General features: G+C 40.7%; 1 protein-coding gene and 1 pseudogene across 1 annotated transcript; both read right to left on the bottom strand.

Annotated features, from left to right (window-relative positions):
• Positions 1-1,869: 1,869 nt before the first annotated feature.
• LOC133960852 (high-affinity choline transporter 1-like) lies at positions 1,870-14,080 on the bottom strand (annotated as a pseudogene).
• A 1,708-nt stretch (positions 14,081-15,788) lies between these two features.
• On the bottom strand, positions 15,789-17,722 carry LOC133960851 (carnitine O-palmitoyltransferase 2, mitochondrial-like). The gene is given in 6 exon segments (XM_062395692.1): positions 15,789-16,136; positions 16,235-16,318; positions 16,650-16,822; positions 16,825-16,969; positions 16,971-17,052; positions 17,631-17,722. Coding segments are annotated over 6 exon segments (924 nt in total).
• Positions 17,723-18,749: the final 1,027 nt, after the last annotated feature.

The raw sequence follows: 18,749 nt of genomic DNA, 5'->3' as shown, positions 1-18,749 counted from the left end.
GTTCATTCTGCCCTTGCAGTTGTAATTCTAGTTGAGATAAGCACAGGATCCTAGCCTGACATTGTCAGACTCACAATTCTAGTCAGAATGTGTGTCTGAGATCGCTCCATTGGGCTGTGATTATGGGGCGTGTTTCAACCGAACCAGGAAATAAAATTCCTCTTCGCTCAATTGGATAGACCAACAACCAATCAGAGCAACGTAGTATGTGACGTATGTTAAGCGACGCATTGTGAGCTATTTACTAACGCCGGGTTCACACCGGACACTGAAGCGATGCCGTAGCGACGCTATAGTGCAGCGCCAAGCCTTAAATAACAGCTGGCTCCCATCCACTCCCATGTTAAAACTTTGTGCGGGTCACACCGGAGGCTGAAGCACCGCGCTGCGCCAAGGCTGCGTGCAGCGATCGTTTCGGCATCGAGTCTATTTTTTGCGCTTGACGCGAGTGTATCGCACCAGGAAACACTGAAAAACGATCTTAAACTATGTTGATGACATATCTTATATGATATAAATGATCAAATATGCATCCCATACTTTGAAGTCCTCTTCCGTTGTCCTGGAGTTTTAATTTGACCAATGACATTATTAAATGTCCCCCTCTGCCCATCCACTACAGCCACACAAGCAGTGATACAGATAAAGAGAGAGAGAGAGAGAGGGGGCTACCTATTCTCCACATAGGCTTGAGTGGAGAATACGTAATTTACCCCCGACACCCGACATTTAACGGAGCAAACAGCGGAGAAGTTCTTCAACATGGATGACATTAAATTAATAATTGAAGTGGAGAAGTACAGTGAGTTGTATGATCCTCGGAACATGTTGTATAAAGACAACACCAAGAAAGACAAATGTTGGGACGCTGTTGCTTAATGTTGGAGCAACAAGTAAGTATATGCTTTTATACTACTGGATCAACGGGTGAATTCAACCCAAGGGCACTTTGATGACGTGGTTGATTACATTACCGTTGATCATCTGTCCATCCTCGTATAAAGCCCGCCCTGACAATCTGATTGGCCCGGTCGGGCATAACTTCTCCCCAACGGAGCGACTCCAGACCAAACTTCCCGACCTCAAATGTTGTGGGCGGGGCTAAGTTCGTCTGGCATCCAGGCTAACAGATCCTGATCTCTGTTTACAAAGCTTCACTATAGAATAGAACAAAGGTACATTTATTTATGCCAAACACATGCACAGACATTCACAGGCACACTCATGCAATTGTAGGGAAATTTAACCTCTGCTTTTAATCCATCTGGTGCAGGACACACAGAGCAGTGAGCAACCATGTACGGCGCCCGGGGAGCAGATGTTGGGGGAGTAAGGTGCCTTGCTCAGGGGAACTAGACAGGGTAGGGAGAATCCTCTTGGATTTTTGGACAGATCAAACCAGAGACCTTTTCTGCCCATAGTCCAATTTTCTGCCACTTCCACCGCCTAGGGGGAGGTACTGCCGGGGGGTTGGGAAATGTTTGATTGATTACACCATTTTTTAAAATTTTTTATAGATTTATAATTATTTTTCAACCAATTTTTTCCCCACAAATGTAAATGTCTTTAAATACACATTAACATGCATCCAACATGTGAGGCTGATACGACCCTCGGCCTGACAACCTCCATCTGACCAAGGTTAGATAAGTTGTGTGCTACCCATCAGGGTCCAACATCTCACTAATGTGGGAGTATCAAAGCTGTGTTTATACATGGCACTAGTTTAATATAAAACTCAATTCTATACAACATATATTAGTGGTGCACCGATGTATCGTTCATTGGTAGTGGTCGATATTCGCCTCGTTCACTGACATCGGCGCATCTGTAATAAACTTATCTTTCACCAAAGTCATTGGCCAAAGTTCATTGGTATTTGTGGTAAAACTGCTGGGCACATGCCGTGGCTGGGGGAGCAGTCACCCAGTCGCCCTCGTCTCCACGCCGCCGTAGGGCAGTGGTGGAGGAAGTACTGAAGTTTAGTACTTAAGTAAAATTACAAGTATCCAGGAAAATATATACTTAAGTAAAAGTACTACATCAACAATCCTACTTAAGTAAAAGTAAAAGTACCTACTTTTAAATTTACTTTAAGTATTAAAAGTAAAAGTACTCACGCAATGGGTTGTCTCTCAATGTCTAGGCTGTGCCATTTTGATAAAGAATGCAGATATAGCTACTTGTAATACTAGTAGTGACATGCCTCTACAGATGTCACTACTAGTAATAATTATAAGCAACAACATTTGTTTATTGGAAAGGTTGGTGTTCTTATTGTGCTTACCCTCTGTAATACTGTTCACACTCTATCTTACAATTATGCGGATGACAAGTTATCTACCAGGGATTATCTGCAATAATATCATTAAGCCAAACCAATAAAGACAACATGGTATAGCTTTAAATCTTTTATTTAATTGTAAACGTGTAAAAAATAGAAACATGGAACATGAAAAACAACTGTAAAACTGGTCAGAAAAAGGCAGATCTTAGAATGAGAAATTAAAATGAAGGACCTTGAAATGAAAATTTGACCATTGGTCAGGCAGCCAAAATATTCCTCTTCTGAATAGTTTGAAATGGTTTAGACGGAAGGAAAAATTTTATACATTTATTTTTGAAAAGGTAGTTCCTGAAAAACGAAAAAGATCGCTAAAAGGCAGTTGTTCCTCATTGTTGCATGAAAAAGCATTACTTTTAGTTGTTTAGCACCTGGCTGATGAAGGCACAAGGTTTGTGGTTATTTCGTTACTTGTTATTATTATTAACATAATTCTAAACGTCTTTTTGCGGTGTAAGGATATGGAGGACCATACTTGACTTAAGTATAAATAAATAAATGTATAAATAAATACATAAATAAATAAAAAAGGAAATTAATTAATTAATACAGAAATAAATAAAATGAATACGTTTATAACAACAGAAATGTCTAAATAAATTTCTTAAATATATTTGCACGTTTATTTATTCCCTGATTTATTTATTTTTCGATTTCAGTGTCCTTATGCTAATGAGAAAGGCGGGCCTAACCGCAGTCTCATGCAGGATTGGTCACAGGAGTGTAATGATCAAGCCTTACTACTTCTGCCTCTCAATGCTGACTGGTGTTCAGTAGCTGTTGCAGCGTTGAGCCAGTTCACATTTAAAGTTAACTAGTTCAAGTTCAGAGTGTTAGTTAAGGTTATTTTTTATTAGGATGATTTAGGTGTCAGTAGTCCTGACTGTGAGCGTCACGTCTCGGGTTGTACTGAGCACAAGGAGACAGCAGAGAGGAGGAGGAAACAGAAACTCCAGCTCGGTACAAACCACCTGCAGCTTCTGCTCTGCCCATGAAGCAGCTGATCTCTGAGCAGATGTGACCAGAGAAACTCTGTGTTTTCACTGTTTCCACTGTTCTACAAAGTCACTGAGCGGCTGCTTCACGGCGACGAGCTCAGGTCTCAGTCATTTCCTGTGTCTCTGAGCGAGTGTGTGGCGGTGTAGGCGGCAGAGCCCCGGGGCCTTTGTGTGTGTGTGTGTCCGGTGTAGTTCAGTTGACCAATCCTGCATGAGACTGCGGTTAGGGCCTGCCTTTCTCATAGCATAAGGACACTGAAATCGAAAAATAAATAAATCAGGGAATAAATAAATGTGTGAATATATTACAGACATTTAGTTAAATATTTCTTATTATTTATTTCTGTACTAATTAATTTATTTCCTTTTTTATTTATTTATTTATTTCTCTATTTATTTATTTATACTTAAGCGTATAAACTTCCAAAACAGCAACACAATCCATATTTCCCGAAACTTTGTTCATAAAATGTAAAGAGTAATGACACATATTGTAGAAATGTAGTGGATTAAAAGTATATATAATAGCTGCAAAATGTAACGGAGTAAAAGTAAAAAGTATGCACTATTATTTTTACTTAAGTAAAGTACAGATACGTAAAAAATTATTTAAGTACAGTAACGAGGTAAAAATACTTTGTTACATTCGTTCACTGCCGGAGGGGGGCGGTGTGAGGACCGCCTCAAGGTTTTTTTGTGGGGGAGGGCCTCGTCCGCAGTGCCCCAAGGCGTCGATGGTGCGGGGGCTTTCTTTCTCTTGAACCGCGGGGCGGTGTCCTTTGCCGGTGTGAAAGGCGGGCCGTTGGAGGGGACCAGGTACGGCTGTCGGCGGCGGTGACTCTGGACCCGTGTCGGGCCCTTCTTGCAGACCACCTCAGCTACGACGCCCGCTGGGGGAACCCTCCCTTTGTGTCAAAGTCGAGAAATTCAATGAAGCGCAGGTTAACGGCAGGAGTAACTATTGGCACTCAAGGAGATGAATCTGAGGAGGGCTGTTTAAGACAGGGTAAAAAGGTCCTGTTTAAAATGATCTTTGTGGTATTTTGACCAAAATATGTAAGAGACATTTCATTAAGACCCCAAGAAACCATATCAACTTTGGGCTAAATGGGCACAATATGTCTCCGTTAAATAAAGTTTAGTTAAACCAAAGATTGTTTCAGAAATCTGATTCAATTTGTCCTCATTAAAACATAAGAGTGATAAAGGGCTTAAATAATTTTAAATCGTGCTTTTTTAAATAATGATTAAATAATTTTCCTGGCACAAAAGGGTGAATGAATAACGACAAAAACAAAATAAACAAGCATCGGTATTGGCCATCAAATAGATTGTTGTTTTAAACATCGGTATCGGTATAGAATTAACCCCTACTAATATATATAGTAGGGGTTCCCTGCTCCATCTCTCCACCAGTTTGGGGGTCCTTGGCCAAAAAACGTTGAAGACCCCTGGAATAGAATCCATGTGCACCACCTACATGTGCAAGATCCCTTCAACAGTCTGCTCCTTTGTGCAGAATCCAAGTGATCCTTACGATTATCAATCAGAGTTCCAAATTTGAAGTTAGTAATTTCATGAGACTTAATCGATAAATTCGCTATATTTTCCCTTAGTTTAAAGGGTGGTGCCCCGAGGTAGCTTTAATGTAAATTAAAGTTATTATTTAATATTAATATTATATCTTTGGGTATATCATACAATTTAAGGCGTCCTTTCTGAAAATCTGATGCTTATCACGTTTATTAAAAAATATTTACTGAGATGTTGTCCGATTTATTTTGTAGATTTCAACATGAACATTTTCCATCCCTTCTTTTTTAGTATTCATGACAAACACTGAAGAGTCTAACTTATGTGTAACCATTGTTGTCTAACTTATATATATATTGGAAACAAAAATCCATTGCTATTTTTATAGAAAGCCTGATGTGTAGCATTTAAAAAAATAAGGCAATTATTTTTATAATGAAATGTTTACAATTTTGGTTTTCTTTGAAAACTCAGTTTATTAACTGAGTGAGTTTCCCTCAAGGGCTTTGAAAATGTCCTATAAATACTGGACGAATTTATGTACGTTGTGAGCCGGGTAGCTGAACACATTACAGCTAATCCAGTCATTGTGGACAGCGTAGCCAATGCCAAACCCATTAGGCCCCACTGGGGCGAAGCCTATACAGCTCACAGCTGGACTGGTAAGGGTGCTGGTAGCAAGGATGTATTTGCTCATGGAAGGGTCTGGGTCAATAGACAGGCATGGCAGAGCTTTGCCCTTTGACTCAGCCAGGTATTGCAGGGCAAAGAGGTGTCGGTCAAAACCTTGGCCTGGTGAGAGAAACATTGCTGTGGTGTCAGTTTCTATGTACACTACTGTTCAAAAGTTTGGGGTCACTTAGAAATGTCCTTATTTTTCAAAGAAAAGCACTGTTTTTTAAATGAAAATAACATTAAATTAATCAGAAATACACTCTATACATTGGTAATGTGGTAAATGACTATTCTAGGTGGAAACAAATGGTTTTCAATGAAATATCTACACAGGTATATAGAGGCCCATTTCCAGCAACTATCACTCCAGTGTTCTTATGGTACATTGTGGTTGCTAATCGCCTTAGAAGACTAATGGATGATTAGAAAACCTTTGAAAACCCTTGTGCAGTTATGTGAGCAGAGCTGAAAACTGTTTAGCTGGTGAGAGAAGCTACAAAACTGGCCTTCCTTTGAGCTAGTTGAGTGTCTGGAGCATCACATTTGTGGGTTCCATTATACTCTCAAAATGGCCAGAAAAAGAGAACTTTCCTGTGAAACTCCCCAGTCTATTCTTGTTCTTAGAAATGAAGGCTATTCCATTTGCGAAATTGCGAAGAAACTGAACTTTTTCCGCAATGGTGTGTACTACTCCCTTCAGAGAACAGCACAAACAGGCTCTAACCAGAGTAGAAAGAGAAGTGGGAGGACCTGGTGCACAACTCAGCAAGAAGACAAGTATATTAGAGTCTTTAGTTTGAGAAATAGACAACTAACAGGTCCTCAACTGGCAGCTTCTTTAAATGGTACCCACAAAACACAAGTGTCAACGTCTACAAAGAAGAGGCGACTCCGGGATGCTGGCCTTCTAGGCAGAGTGTTAAAGAAAAAGCCGTATCTGAGACAGGCCAATAAAAAGAAAATATTGATATGGGCAAAAGAACACAGACATTCAACAGAGGAAGATTGGAAAAAAATTTGTTATTTACTGATGAACCAAAGTTTGAGGTGTTTGGATCAAACAGAAGAACATTTGTGAGACGCAGAACAGGTGAAAAGATGCTGGAAGAGTGCCTGACGCCATCTGTCAAGCATGGTGGAGGTAATGTCTGCCGCTACTTTGGTGCGGGTAAAGTGGGAGATTTGTACATGGTAAAAGGGATTTTAAATAAGGAAGGCTATTACTCTTTTGCAACGCCATGCCATACCCTGTGGACAGATTGATTGGAGCCAATTTCCTCCTACAACAGGACAATGACCCAACGCACACCTCCACATGATGCAAGAACTATTTAGGGAAGAAGCAGGCAGCTGGTATGCTGTCTGTAAGGGAGTGGCCAGCACAGTCACCAGATCTGAACCATTGAGCTGTTGTGGGAACAGCTTGACCGTATGGTACGCAAGAAGTGCCTATCAAGCCAATCCAACTTGTTGGAGGGGATTCAGGAGGCGTGGGGTGACATTTCTACAGATTACCTAAACAAACTTACAGCTAGAAAGACAAAGGTCTGCAATGCTGTAATGCTGCAAATGGACCATTCTTTGACAAAAGCAAAGTGTGAAGAACAAAATTAGTATTTCAAATAAAAATCTTTATTTCTAACCTTGTCAATGTCTTGACTATATTTTCTATTCATTTTGCAACTCATTCGATAAATAAAAGTGTGACTTTTCATGGAAAACACGAAATTGTCTGGGTGACCCTAAACTTTTGAACGGTAGTGTATATAGCAATTCTCAGTAGGTTTTGAACTCTCTGTGTTCACACTGGAAAAAGAACAAATCTTAAGTAAAAGCATTGTGTATAGCAAATAACGTTCGATTTTTGCTGATATGCGCCTCTACCACGATGAAATGCAATGAGGATGCTTGTTGATTACCTATTAATTACACTGCTGTGCTTCCCCACTAAACATTAACCCACATTAACATGGTTGTCAATGGCCAATGAGCCTAGTTCTGGAACATGCCACTGCACACACACCTGCACACTGTGAAAAAAAGACAGACGTGAAGATTTTTTTACATTATCATTTATTTTACATCTTGGGAACAATCTGTCAGCTGAAAATCACTCCTCTACCTCCTTTTAAGATGAATCTTGGACTGTGTGTAATACACTTAACATATCATGGTTCAGCATTACCCTCCCTGTGTCTCTGTGTTTCTCAAGTAGACTCACCTGCATCTCAACTACCTGATCAACACCAGAACTTAAACCCTGGACCTTAGTCACTCTGGATTGTCTCAGTTGTTCCTTGGCCTGTTGACCTGTTGCAGGCTGTTTACATGCCGCAGCCTGTTCACCTGCCTCAGCCTGTTCACCTGCTCCCCCAGCATAAATTTTCAGAAAATATGGTGTCTCTTTCCACTGCTTTGTCGACGATATTCAAATATACTTGCCCCTTAATCTTAAAACTAAGAGCTCATTATAGCCCCTGTTTAGTGACCTAAATTACATAAAATCATTGATGAAATTTAACTTCCTCAAACTAAATGAAAACAAGACTGAGGTTATTGTTTGGACACCCTGAATTGCTGGATGTGGGCACCCTTAGCCTTCTATCTCCCAATATTCACTCCTTAAGGCCACATTATAGTCGGGTTGCACACACGCACGCACGCATGCACGTGTTAAGGCCAAATTATACTCGTGTTGCACGGACGCACGCATGCACGCAAGACACGCAACACGCCCCTTTCGAGCCCTCTGGCGGCTTGCGTGCGTCCGCCAATTTTTCTTACTATACGACAAAACGACGCGAGCCTCACGCAGCCCGCGAGGCTTGTGATTGGTCGGCTTACTACATCCCGTCCGGAGTCTAGTTTCCGGTTTCATGCCCCACAATACGCGGAAATCACGGAAGATTTAGAAGAACGAATATGGACCAAATAGAAGAGCACTTGGCAGAAGAGATCCGAAAGTATGACCACTTGTATAACCCGTCACTGACTGGCCGATTTGTCCGCCAGAAATAGGCTATGAGGAGCCGGAGTGGCGATGTAAATAAACATTCGACGAAGAAGAAGACGTCTCTTCTTTGTGTGTTTTGTTTTCGAAAAAAAAAGTTACTCCGCCTAGTGTTCTGGCGGTGAATTGCGTTGCATCACGCGCAACACGTTTAGGAAGCATAAACCAAAACGGATCCGTCGATGCAGCTGCGTGGCCTTCCGCGGTTGCAGTCGCAGGACTATAATTAAGCCTTTAGTGGAGAGTTTTGTTTATGTTATTGCTTTTTTAGTAGACCCGATGGTGAGACAATCATTTCACTGCTTATTAACTTATTTACTTTATATTATTCTTATGCTCGTATGTGCTAATGGAAACCTAAATTTCCATGATAAAGTTTCTATCATCGTTATGGGGACAGACCTTTGGAAAATGGAATCTAAAGGTAACATCTATGTAATGTGAATAAGATTTATTCCTCAGGTTTATAGATAAGGCAAATGTTCTCTCATTTGCTGTTGTAGGTCATATTGAGGCAGCTAAATTAATATGAGACAATTTCATGACCAGTTAGAAACTCCTTGTAGGATGTTAAAGTGAAATATAAACAAAGAGCCCAGTAATATTTGCCCTATAGAACACTGACGATCATAAATCTTTGCACTTTTACATGGAAAATAAAATCCAGGCTTTGAGACATGCCATTTGTCAAAAGTCATCATTTATAAACACAGTGTCCACTTTCCTAGCCTTGATGCCAGACGAACGTAGCCCCGCCCACAAAATTTGAGGTCGGGAAGTTCGGTCTGGAGTCGCTCCGTTGGGGAGAAATTATGCCCGACTGGGCCAATCAGATTGTCAGGGCGGGCTTCATAAGATGATGGACAGATGATCAACGGTAACGTAATCAACCACGTCATCAAAGTGCACTTAGGTTGAATGCCTGCCGCTGGAGAGCTGAGATGTGTAGATGCTGCATTTGAGTCTGTTTTAGAAGACATCGCATTCATTTTGAAAGAGGAACAGAGAACGTGGAGGCGACGCCAAAGCACCGCGCTAATCCCTATCGCGTCGGCGCTTGGCTGTTCACACCGGACACTGAAGCGACGCTGAACCGCCGGGCAGCGCTAATAATATCACCTGTTGATCCAGTAGTATAAAAGCATATACTTACTTGTTGCTCCAACTTTAAGCAACAGCGTCCCAACATTTGTCTTTCTTGGTGTTGTCTTTATACAACATGTTCCAAGGATCATACAACTCACTGCACTTCTCCACTTCAATTATTAATTTAATGTCATCCATGTTGAAGAACTTCTCCGCTGTTTGCTCCATTAAATGTCGGGTGTCGAGGGTAAATTACGTATTCTCCACTCAAGCCTATGTGGAGAATACGCGGTTGCAGTCGCAGGACTATAATTAAGCCTTTAGTGGAGAGTTTTGTTTATGTTATTGCTTTTGTAGTAGACCCGATGGTGAGACAATCATTTCACTGCTTATTAACTTATTTACTTTATATTATTCTTATGCTCGTATGTGCTAATGGAAACCCGTTAAATGTCGGGTGTCGAGGGTAAATTACGTATTCTCCACTCAAGCCTATGTGGAGAATACGTAGCCCCCCCCCCCCCCCCCCCTCTCTTTTTATCTTTATCACTGCTTGTGTGGCTGTAGTGGATGTGCAGAGGGGGACATTTAATAATGTCATTGGTAAAATTAAAACTCCAGGACAACAGAAGGGGAATTCAAAGTATGGGATGCATATTTGATCATTTATATCATATAAAATATGTCATCAATATCGTTTAAAATAATTTTTCAGTGTGTTTCCTGGCGCGATATGCTCGCGTCAAGCGCAAGAAATAGACTCGACGCCGAAACGATCGCTGCACGGCGCGAGGCAGCCTTGGCGCTTCAGCGTCCGGTGTGAACCCGGCGTTAGTAAATAACTCACAATGAGTCGCTTAACATACGTCACATACTACGTTGCTCTGATTGGTTCTAGGTCTATCCAATTGAGACAAGAGGCTTTTTTTTTTCTGGATCGGTTGAAACACGCCCCATAATCACAGCCCAATGGAGCGGTATCAGACTCACATTCTGACTAGAATTGTGAGTATGACAACGTCAGGCAACCACTTTCCATAACAAGTCGGTGTTTTGAACGTATACATTATGAGAAATTAACAAATGATGAGTGATGTGATGTAATAGAGCTTCCTGGTCTGGGTTAGAATTCAAACAACAGATATTCAGGGACTCTAACACTCGAAGCTAATCATTGGCTCTGAGGCCTCAGTCTGAGAACATGCATTATCGAGTGTCTCTTCTTTAGCCCCATGTACCAGTGTCAGCTCTCGTGCTGATTGCTGGACCTTCACCTTGAACACGTCACACTTCTCAGGTAACAGGCCTTTGTTGAAGAGCACAGACGTCAGATAGGAGAACAACACGATGGAAGCAATGGCAGGCAGCATGGAGATGGGCTTAACTGGAGCGAACTGGACATAAACTCCGTCCTCAAGAACACATCCTGGGAAGTGGAGGACAACTGGCAGCCCGAGTGATGGAAGTCCACTGAGAACTCTGAGCACCAATCCCACCACACAGCCAATAATAGCTCCGTAACCATTGGAGATATTGACGAAGAGGACACAGACCAGTTGAGGGAAGATTATGATGTAGCCCACTTCAGCACTAACAATCCAGAAGAGTAAAGTACTGTTTTTCTGGCTGGTTAGTGATGTACCAACCAAACCCATGACCATCACAGCAACTCGGATCACCCACTGAATCTCTCTGTCTGATGCCTGGAGAAATCGTATAGAGGAGAAGGTGAAGAGGTTTGAGATACTAACTAATACCCTATAATTCAATTATCTCACCTGCGGCCTAAGGATGTTCTTGCATATGTTGGAGGTGAAGACAGAAGCAGCAGAAATCAAAGCAGAATCAGTCAATGACATCACAGCAGGAGCAACACATCCAGTTCCGATTATGGAGATGAAGGACGGGATGAGGTGCTGTAATGTGATGGCTAGGGCTTGAGCTGCTTCCCCACGTTCATATGGAAATGGAGAACCATAAGATGTCAGGTTCCAATCTGAGGAACAGACCAAAGATAGAACACTACAGTGGACATCCTATAAAGTAATCAACCGTCCAAATCGTCAACAGAATCGCTCATATTCAAAGGCTGGTTAAATAACTTAGTTATAGTGATCAAGTAGTGTGCTTACAGTGATCATTTGGGCTGTTGTTACCAGGTATTTGTGAACTACAGTTCGGCCCACATGTGTAGTCAAAGCCTTGAGCAAATCTTCTTTGATCTGGATGGAAACCGGGCCTGGGAGGAGAAGTGTGGCTTTCCAGCTATGTTGCTCTTTTCAACTCATCCTTTGACTCAACTCTCTGACAGGAGGTCACCTCTCTTTCTGCTCAACTTCAATGGAGGAGAGGTGCAACTTTCCACCCACCCATCGAGCGAGGGAATCTTCCTCCCAATCCAAGCTCTGCTAACCTTCAAGCAGGCCTGACTGGAGTAGACTGCTAAAACCTTCCAAAAGGCTGCGACCCGAGAGCCAGCCTAAGAACCAGCTCAAGAGCTGCATCGCACAGCAGAACCACAAAAACAGGAGCAATAAACCAAGAAGACTACTTCACTGGACTTCGAACAGCACATCAACCTCCTGTTTTCAAAGTGGCCAGCCTCCCTTTTGAAAGCTCACTCACTCACACTTAATATATGTATGTTAATGTATAGTAAGTACACCTTTAGTGATTTGTGTTTTTATACTTTATCTTCATAATCCATGTTTTTCTTTCACAAGTGTTGTTTACATTAATGTTGTATAAATATGAATTTTGCCAACCTCTTGTCTGTCAAAAACTCTATATCCTTCAACTTAACTAACTATCAATAAGGTGATTTTGGTTATGGATATTCATTTAATTATTAATCAGAGTTTCAAATTTATAATTAGTACTTTCATTAGACTTAATCAATACCTATCCTCATTTCCTTTGTGTCCCGAGTAATTTTAATCAATTCAAGTTATTTAATATTAATATTTTTTATATTAATATTCAATATCTTTTGCCGAAAGGCACACCATTTAATGTGTCACTTTTAATGTATCAATTGTACTACAGGGGTCTTTTTTATGTTTGGATGGTAAAATAGTTATTTTTTACAGTTGACTGTTGCATTAAAGCAAAGATGTTGCTCCTTGATTTCCTGTGATTTAACCAGTGATTTAACATGTTTTGTTCTTTTGGTAACATTTAATACAACTGATTTTAGATTTGAAAGTTTACATTAGTTTGTGGAAGTTGTCAGTACCTGTAGATGCAGCAGCAGCCCCAAGCAGTATTAGAGGTGTTCCAAACACAAGTATGAGGAAAGCAGCGACTAAGCACGAGAGCTTAGCTGTGGCTAATAAAGAAGCTGCCAACGTCCTCTGGTGTAAACACTGAAATCCCAGAGTTCACAATGCCTTGTAAATGAAACAGAATTAAATATATGAGTCATGTGTCTTTATCTTGATGATTTCTTTCAACACTAGTGAAGTAAATTTGACATCAGCCAGAGTTTTCCTCCCTCTTACAAACATCAAGAATTCATCCATCATGATCCTGTTCTTCTCCAGTCCTGGTGCACCAATCCAGGGAGCGTGTAAGGTGTTGTTCATCAGTGTCTTGCTGATGTCCAAGCAGTTAGGGTTCATCAAGACAAAGGGAACACACAGACACTGCAGAGACAAGTACAAATGTAAGTAATGGACAAGGACTCCAGTACTTTATAAAACCTTAAAGAACAGCAACTCACCAAGCTAATGAATATAAGAACAAGCTGAATAATATCAGTGTAGGCCACAGAGTAGAGACCTCCAAGCAGAGTGTAGATGATGACAACTGCAGCAGAGATCCAGACACACAGAGTGTAGGGCAACTCCAGGACCACACTCATGGTGCCTCCTGTTAAACACCTTGTATAAGTGGAATTCTACTTATATACAGTCTGACTCATATTCCTTCAAATACATTTATTTTAAACTGACATTTAAACACACATATGAAGAGAGCTTAAAGTGCTTCTGTTTATTATTACTAACCTAAACAAATCAGCATTAATGCTACCCATAGTATATCAGTAAGAATTGAGGCCAGGCTCGGTCCAGCTGTCAGAACTTGTCCATACTTGATGTGGAAAGGGTCCATCATTGTTATTCATATAAGACAACAATTCACAACGTTTTCTTGTAAAAGTAATGCTTTTATAAATTTCCAGATATTTCTGCCTGCATGCCTGCGACAGACAGTTTCCATCCTGTTGTCTTCAGCTGAGCTGTCCTAACCTGTCATGGTGAAGATCCCCACCACCCAGTTGATGCTCCGGTTTCCCAGTAACGTCATCTCCATCTCATTGGCTCCACTTTTCTTCTGTTCCCTCTTGGACTTGAAAGAAGCCCAGATGCCGGTCCCAAGGACCAACAGGTAGAAGAGCACCATCAATATCACTCCTGGGATGTTCACTGCCATGATGAAGAATGTTGACTGTCTTTCACACCAGCGTGTTTTCACCTTACTACTTGTGCAACGAGAAACATAACGAGTGTAACTGGAAAAGCAACAGGTCTCTTAAGGTAAGCTCACAAGGATAAAACATGTAGATTCCATGCTTGCATTCTCACCCATCAATTAATCACATTCTCCATTTCATTCCAGTAAAAACTTTACACAGTCCTCCTTTTTCTTAGTAGGGGAGAGCGGGGTATATTGTCACGACTTTCTAATTTTTCCGCAAAATGTTTGTAATCATTTGAGAACGTTAAAGCCCTCAAAAAGTCAATTTATTTGCCTGAAAAATTATAATAATCCTTACAATTTCAAAGGGCTCACCCTGTCTCACTCTGTTCGTTGCTCAGGCTCTAATTACAAATCAAAGAGAGAATCACAGACTAAAGCTAAACTAAATCAAACGAGAAATACTTTACTGCGGTAGAGTGATGACGACTCTGATCAGTAATTTCTTAAGACGACAAATGAGCAAAGGGTGAAGAAATTCCCTCAAGGCAATCTCGAGATTTCACATTTAATTGCCTAAAAATATGTTTCATGACCCCAGTCATGACCTTGACCTTCAAGCTTTGACCACCCAAATCTAAACAGTTGATCTGTTTGTCCAAGTAACCACATCGCATGTAATATGACCTTTTCTTTGTGGTTGTCACCCACCAAAATCAAATCAGTTCATCCCTGAGTCCAAGTGAATGTTTGTGTCAAATTTGAAGACATTCTCTCAACCTGATCTGAAGATATCCTTTTGAAGAAAAATATAAACATGGTTTGTTAGGCCACCATGACCTTGACCTCTGGCTACCAAAGTCATATCAGTCAATCCTTGCATCCAAGTTAATGTTAATGATAAAGCGTTCACATTCACAAAAATGGAACAAACAGGCAACATGTTAATATAATGCCTCTGCCCGCTAGCTGTCGCCAGCGTGGAAGCATAAAGACACTGATTTGTTTAATAAAAGACAGCAGGATGTCACCTGCCAATAAACCAAACAAGGCAGTATCTGCTACTCACAGGGATCATCAACGATTAGACGTACCCACTCTCCATCTTTTTAACAAGGATGCAATGCTGCTTTCACATGGAAACATGAGCACCACCTATAATTTAATGTTTGTGATATCAGAAATCATTTTGAGGCAGGGCACACATATGAGCCAGAGTTGATACTTGATATGCTGTCAACTTTTCACTGTATCTTGATGAGTATGCACACTAATTAGACACGTTTAAAAGAAAGGGTTTTTATAGAACAACTAATCCAGTTAGCTGAGCTGATGTAAACATTACAGAGCTGTCTCGACCTGGGCAATTTAGCGTATGTCGCATTTCATTTCTCTTCAAAGACAGAAAGTGCAGTTGTCCTATAAACAACGATCCTTGTTGAGAGCAGGCCATTCCTTTTTTTGTTAGAGTTCCTTACTTGCCATTACATTTTCTGTTTTTAGGTTGTGTTTGGATCACATGGGCTCTAACAAAACACATTAGAGAGACAGCAGGTTGTATTCAAAACTAAATTAATGTATTTCTTCCCTTTTGTCCAAGAACTTTAAAATGAAGCAAAAAAAAAGTGCATTTGGCTTTGAAGGCATTGAAGGTCAAAGCTCCCTGAAAGGACAACGTTTCTTGAATACCACCTGGTGGCTGGATGATATACTGTTGTAAATCCTATCTCCTGGGCATAGGATTTAAGCGGCCATGCTTGAATGCTGCAGTGCTGCACGACTCATATGTGGCCACTGTCTCTCTATACTGCCTCAGAAAGCCCATCTGAAAAGCCAGCTGGGCTATAGCATCTGGACTCAACTTGCTCTTCTTTAGCTGTTTCTTCCCACCCTTCTTGAACTCCATGGCATCAATAGTGAGTTTTGACACAGCTGAATCAAAGTTCTCCCTTGCTTTTGTGGCCACTGTCTCTCTATACTGCCTCAGAAAGCCCATCTGAAAAGCCAGCTGGGCTATAGCATCTGGACTCAACTTACTTTTCTTTAGCTGTTTCTTCCCACCCTTCTTGAACTCCATGGCATCAATAGTGAGTTTTGACACAGCTGAATCAAAGTTCTCCCTTGCTTTTTTGATGACATTTATTTTTCAAGAAGATTTAATTTCTCTACGTTTCCAGCAGCTATCAGTTTTTCCCTTAGCCGGGCCCACCCATCCCTGTTCTCACTGGTCAGCACCCCAAGAGAGGCGGTGGTCTAGTGGCAGAAACTTGGACTATGGGCAGAGAAGGTCTCTGATTCGTCTCAGGTTCGACTCCACGGAGAGACAACAAAAGACGAACCTGGATTGATCTGTCCCAAAATCAAAGAGTCTCCCTACCCTGTCTAGTGCCCCTGAGCAAGGCACCTTACTCCCCCAACATCTGCTCCCCGAGCGCCGTACATGGTCGCTCACTGCTCTGTGTGTCCTGCACACAGATTGGTTAAATGCAGAGGTTAAATTTACCTACCATTGCATGAGTGTGTTGTGCATGTCTGTGCATGTGTTTGGTATAAATAAACATATCTTAAGAAGGAAGGCAAGCACTGGTGTCGGATCAGACAAAATGTACTGTAAGTGGGACTGGATCTCTGCAGGCTTCCCTAAATTCCCATCTCTGTCTACGACGTTAAACACATACATGTTGCCTTTTCTCATAACTAAGAGATGTCGCCCTTTCTCATTAGTGAAGAGCTCATCCCGCCCACATTTTGGATCCATGTTGAGTTAAAGAGGCAATAGTACTGAGACATGTCCAGGGGGTAAGCATTCATCATGTATGCTCCATACCAAGACAGAGAAGACGGGACCCAGCGGATGAACCTTTTGAATCCGTCTGTGTCACTCTTTGCTGGGTTTAGGTTAAAAAACCTCAGGCTCCAGTACTCCAGCTCGAAGTGTTTTCATGAAGCGAAGAGCTGACCACACAATATTAGTTGCCCCTACAAACCTGCACTGTGCATTCTTCCATCACATGCACAGATAATTCCCAGCATCCTGCACACTTGGCAGGGCTGTTGAGGCCACACTTCTGCATTAGCCCAAGAACTAGTCAGGTAAGTTTTAATGTAGTACTGGAGAAAATATATTAGCATGCTGATTGAGAATTGTTCATCTATTCATCTAGCCTATTTCTATTCATTTATCCATAAATTGTAAAACGATTACAATTGTTTAGCTAACTATTTATATATTTGGCATTGCATTAGTGATTTTTACAAGCTTTTTTCTCATCTTATTCTACAAAACAATGTCATGTACACCTCACCCAATGTAGAAGGAAAGGCTGTGTACATTTACAAATACTGTGCAAAAAACAATGCTAAGAATGCCACAAAGATGCAGAAGCATATAGTCAAGTGCCCGGACATTTTTATATTTGTGTCTGTATATGACAAGGTTAATACAGTTAGTGTAAATTAAACACAACATTTCCTGATAATTCCCATTAATTCCCGGGTTATATTCCCAACTTTCAATATTCAAGGAATTTTGCAACCCTACTCACTCAAGTAGAGTACACTATACCTGAACTGGTCATCATTCAACAGGGGCCTCTTGGAAGTTAAATACCTCTTCATAGTCTCCTCCAGCTTTGGTATGGGTAGCCTTAACAACATGGTGACAATTCAGCCTTTCAAAAGCTCAGTAAATATCACATTATACAACAAAATAAACCACACAGCTGGTGACATCACAAAAAATGAAATTTTAAAATTCTAAGCCAAACAAGCCCAATTTACAAAAAACATAAATATTTGACTTATTAAACTGCAATCAAATTTATCAGACCATAATTTAACAACCTTCGTTTTCTCATTATATGTCAACAAGCAATTAATGCAAAATTAATTTTTTTCTACATGTCTACCTGATAGTGCTGGAGCTAGATTATGGACATATTTTCAATTACATTTAACTCCTTAATATCCATAGAACATATTTCTACAAAGTTACTTAAAGAAATTCTGCTCCTAATTAATAGTACTTTACTGAATACAATAAAATCAATCTTTCATTATCGTCAGGATATGTACCCCAGTCCTTAAAACTAGCTTTAATCAAACCCCATCTCAAAACAACATATCTTGACCCGGAGGTTTCTCCCAACTACAGACCGATATCTTACCTCCCCTTCCTGTATAAAATACTTGATAAGATTGTAGCCAATCAGCTGTGTGAGTTTCTTCAGGAAAGTAATGTATATGAAGACTTTCAGTCAGGGTTTAAAGCTAATCACAGTACGGAGACAGCCGTGGCAGGGTTTGTGACTTTCCTCGACCCGTTAAATCTCAGTGCAAAACTAGTGATCATCAAATTTTATAATTTTATAAGGTTTAAATCCTATTTTTCAGTTCGATTACAATTTGTGCAAATTAATGATAACTCATCTCTGCACACAAAAGTTAACCATGGTGTTTGCACATGGCTCTGTGCTCGGCCCAATTTTATTCTCATTATACATGCTTCGACTAGTTAACATTATCAGGACACACTCCTGAAAAACCTGAATGATCTCTCTTATTAACTCTCAATTAACTCTTTGGGGGTTTATTGACACACAGACTCTCAAATGACTCTTCAGTTACAACAGACTCAGAGGAGCTGATTGTTTTCTTAACGTTTCAAAGTCTTTATCTTGTTTTA

This window comes from Platichthys flesus, chromosome 9 (genome assembly GCF_949316205.1).
Source record: "Platichthys flesus chromosome 9, fPlaFle2.1, whole genome shotgun sequence".
Classification (NCBI taxonomy): domain Eukaryota; kingdom Metazoa; phylum Chordata; class Actinopteri; order Pleuronectiformes; family Pleuronectidae; genus Platichthys; species Platichthys flesus.
Note: the sequence above shows the minus strand (reverse complement) of the source record. Positions and strands in the feature narration are given on the sequence as shown.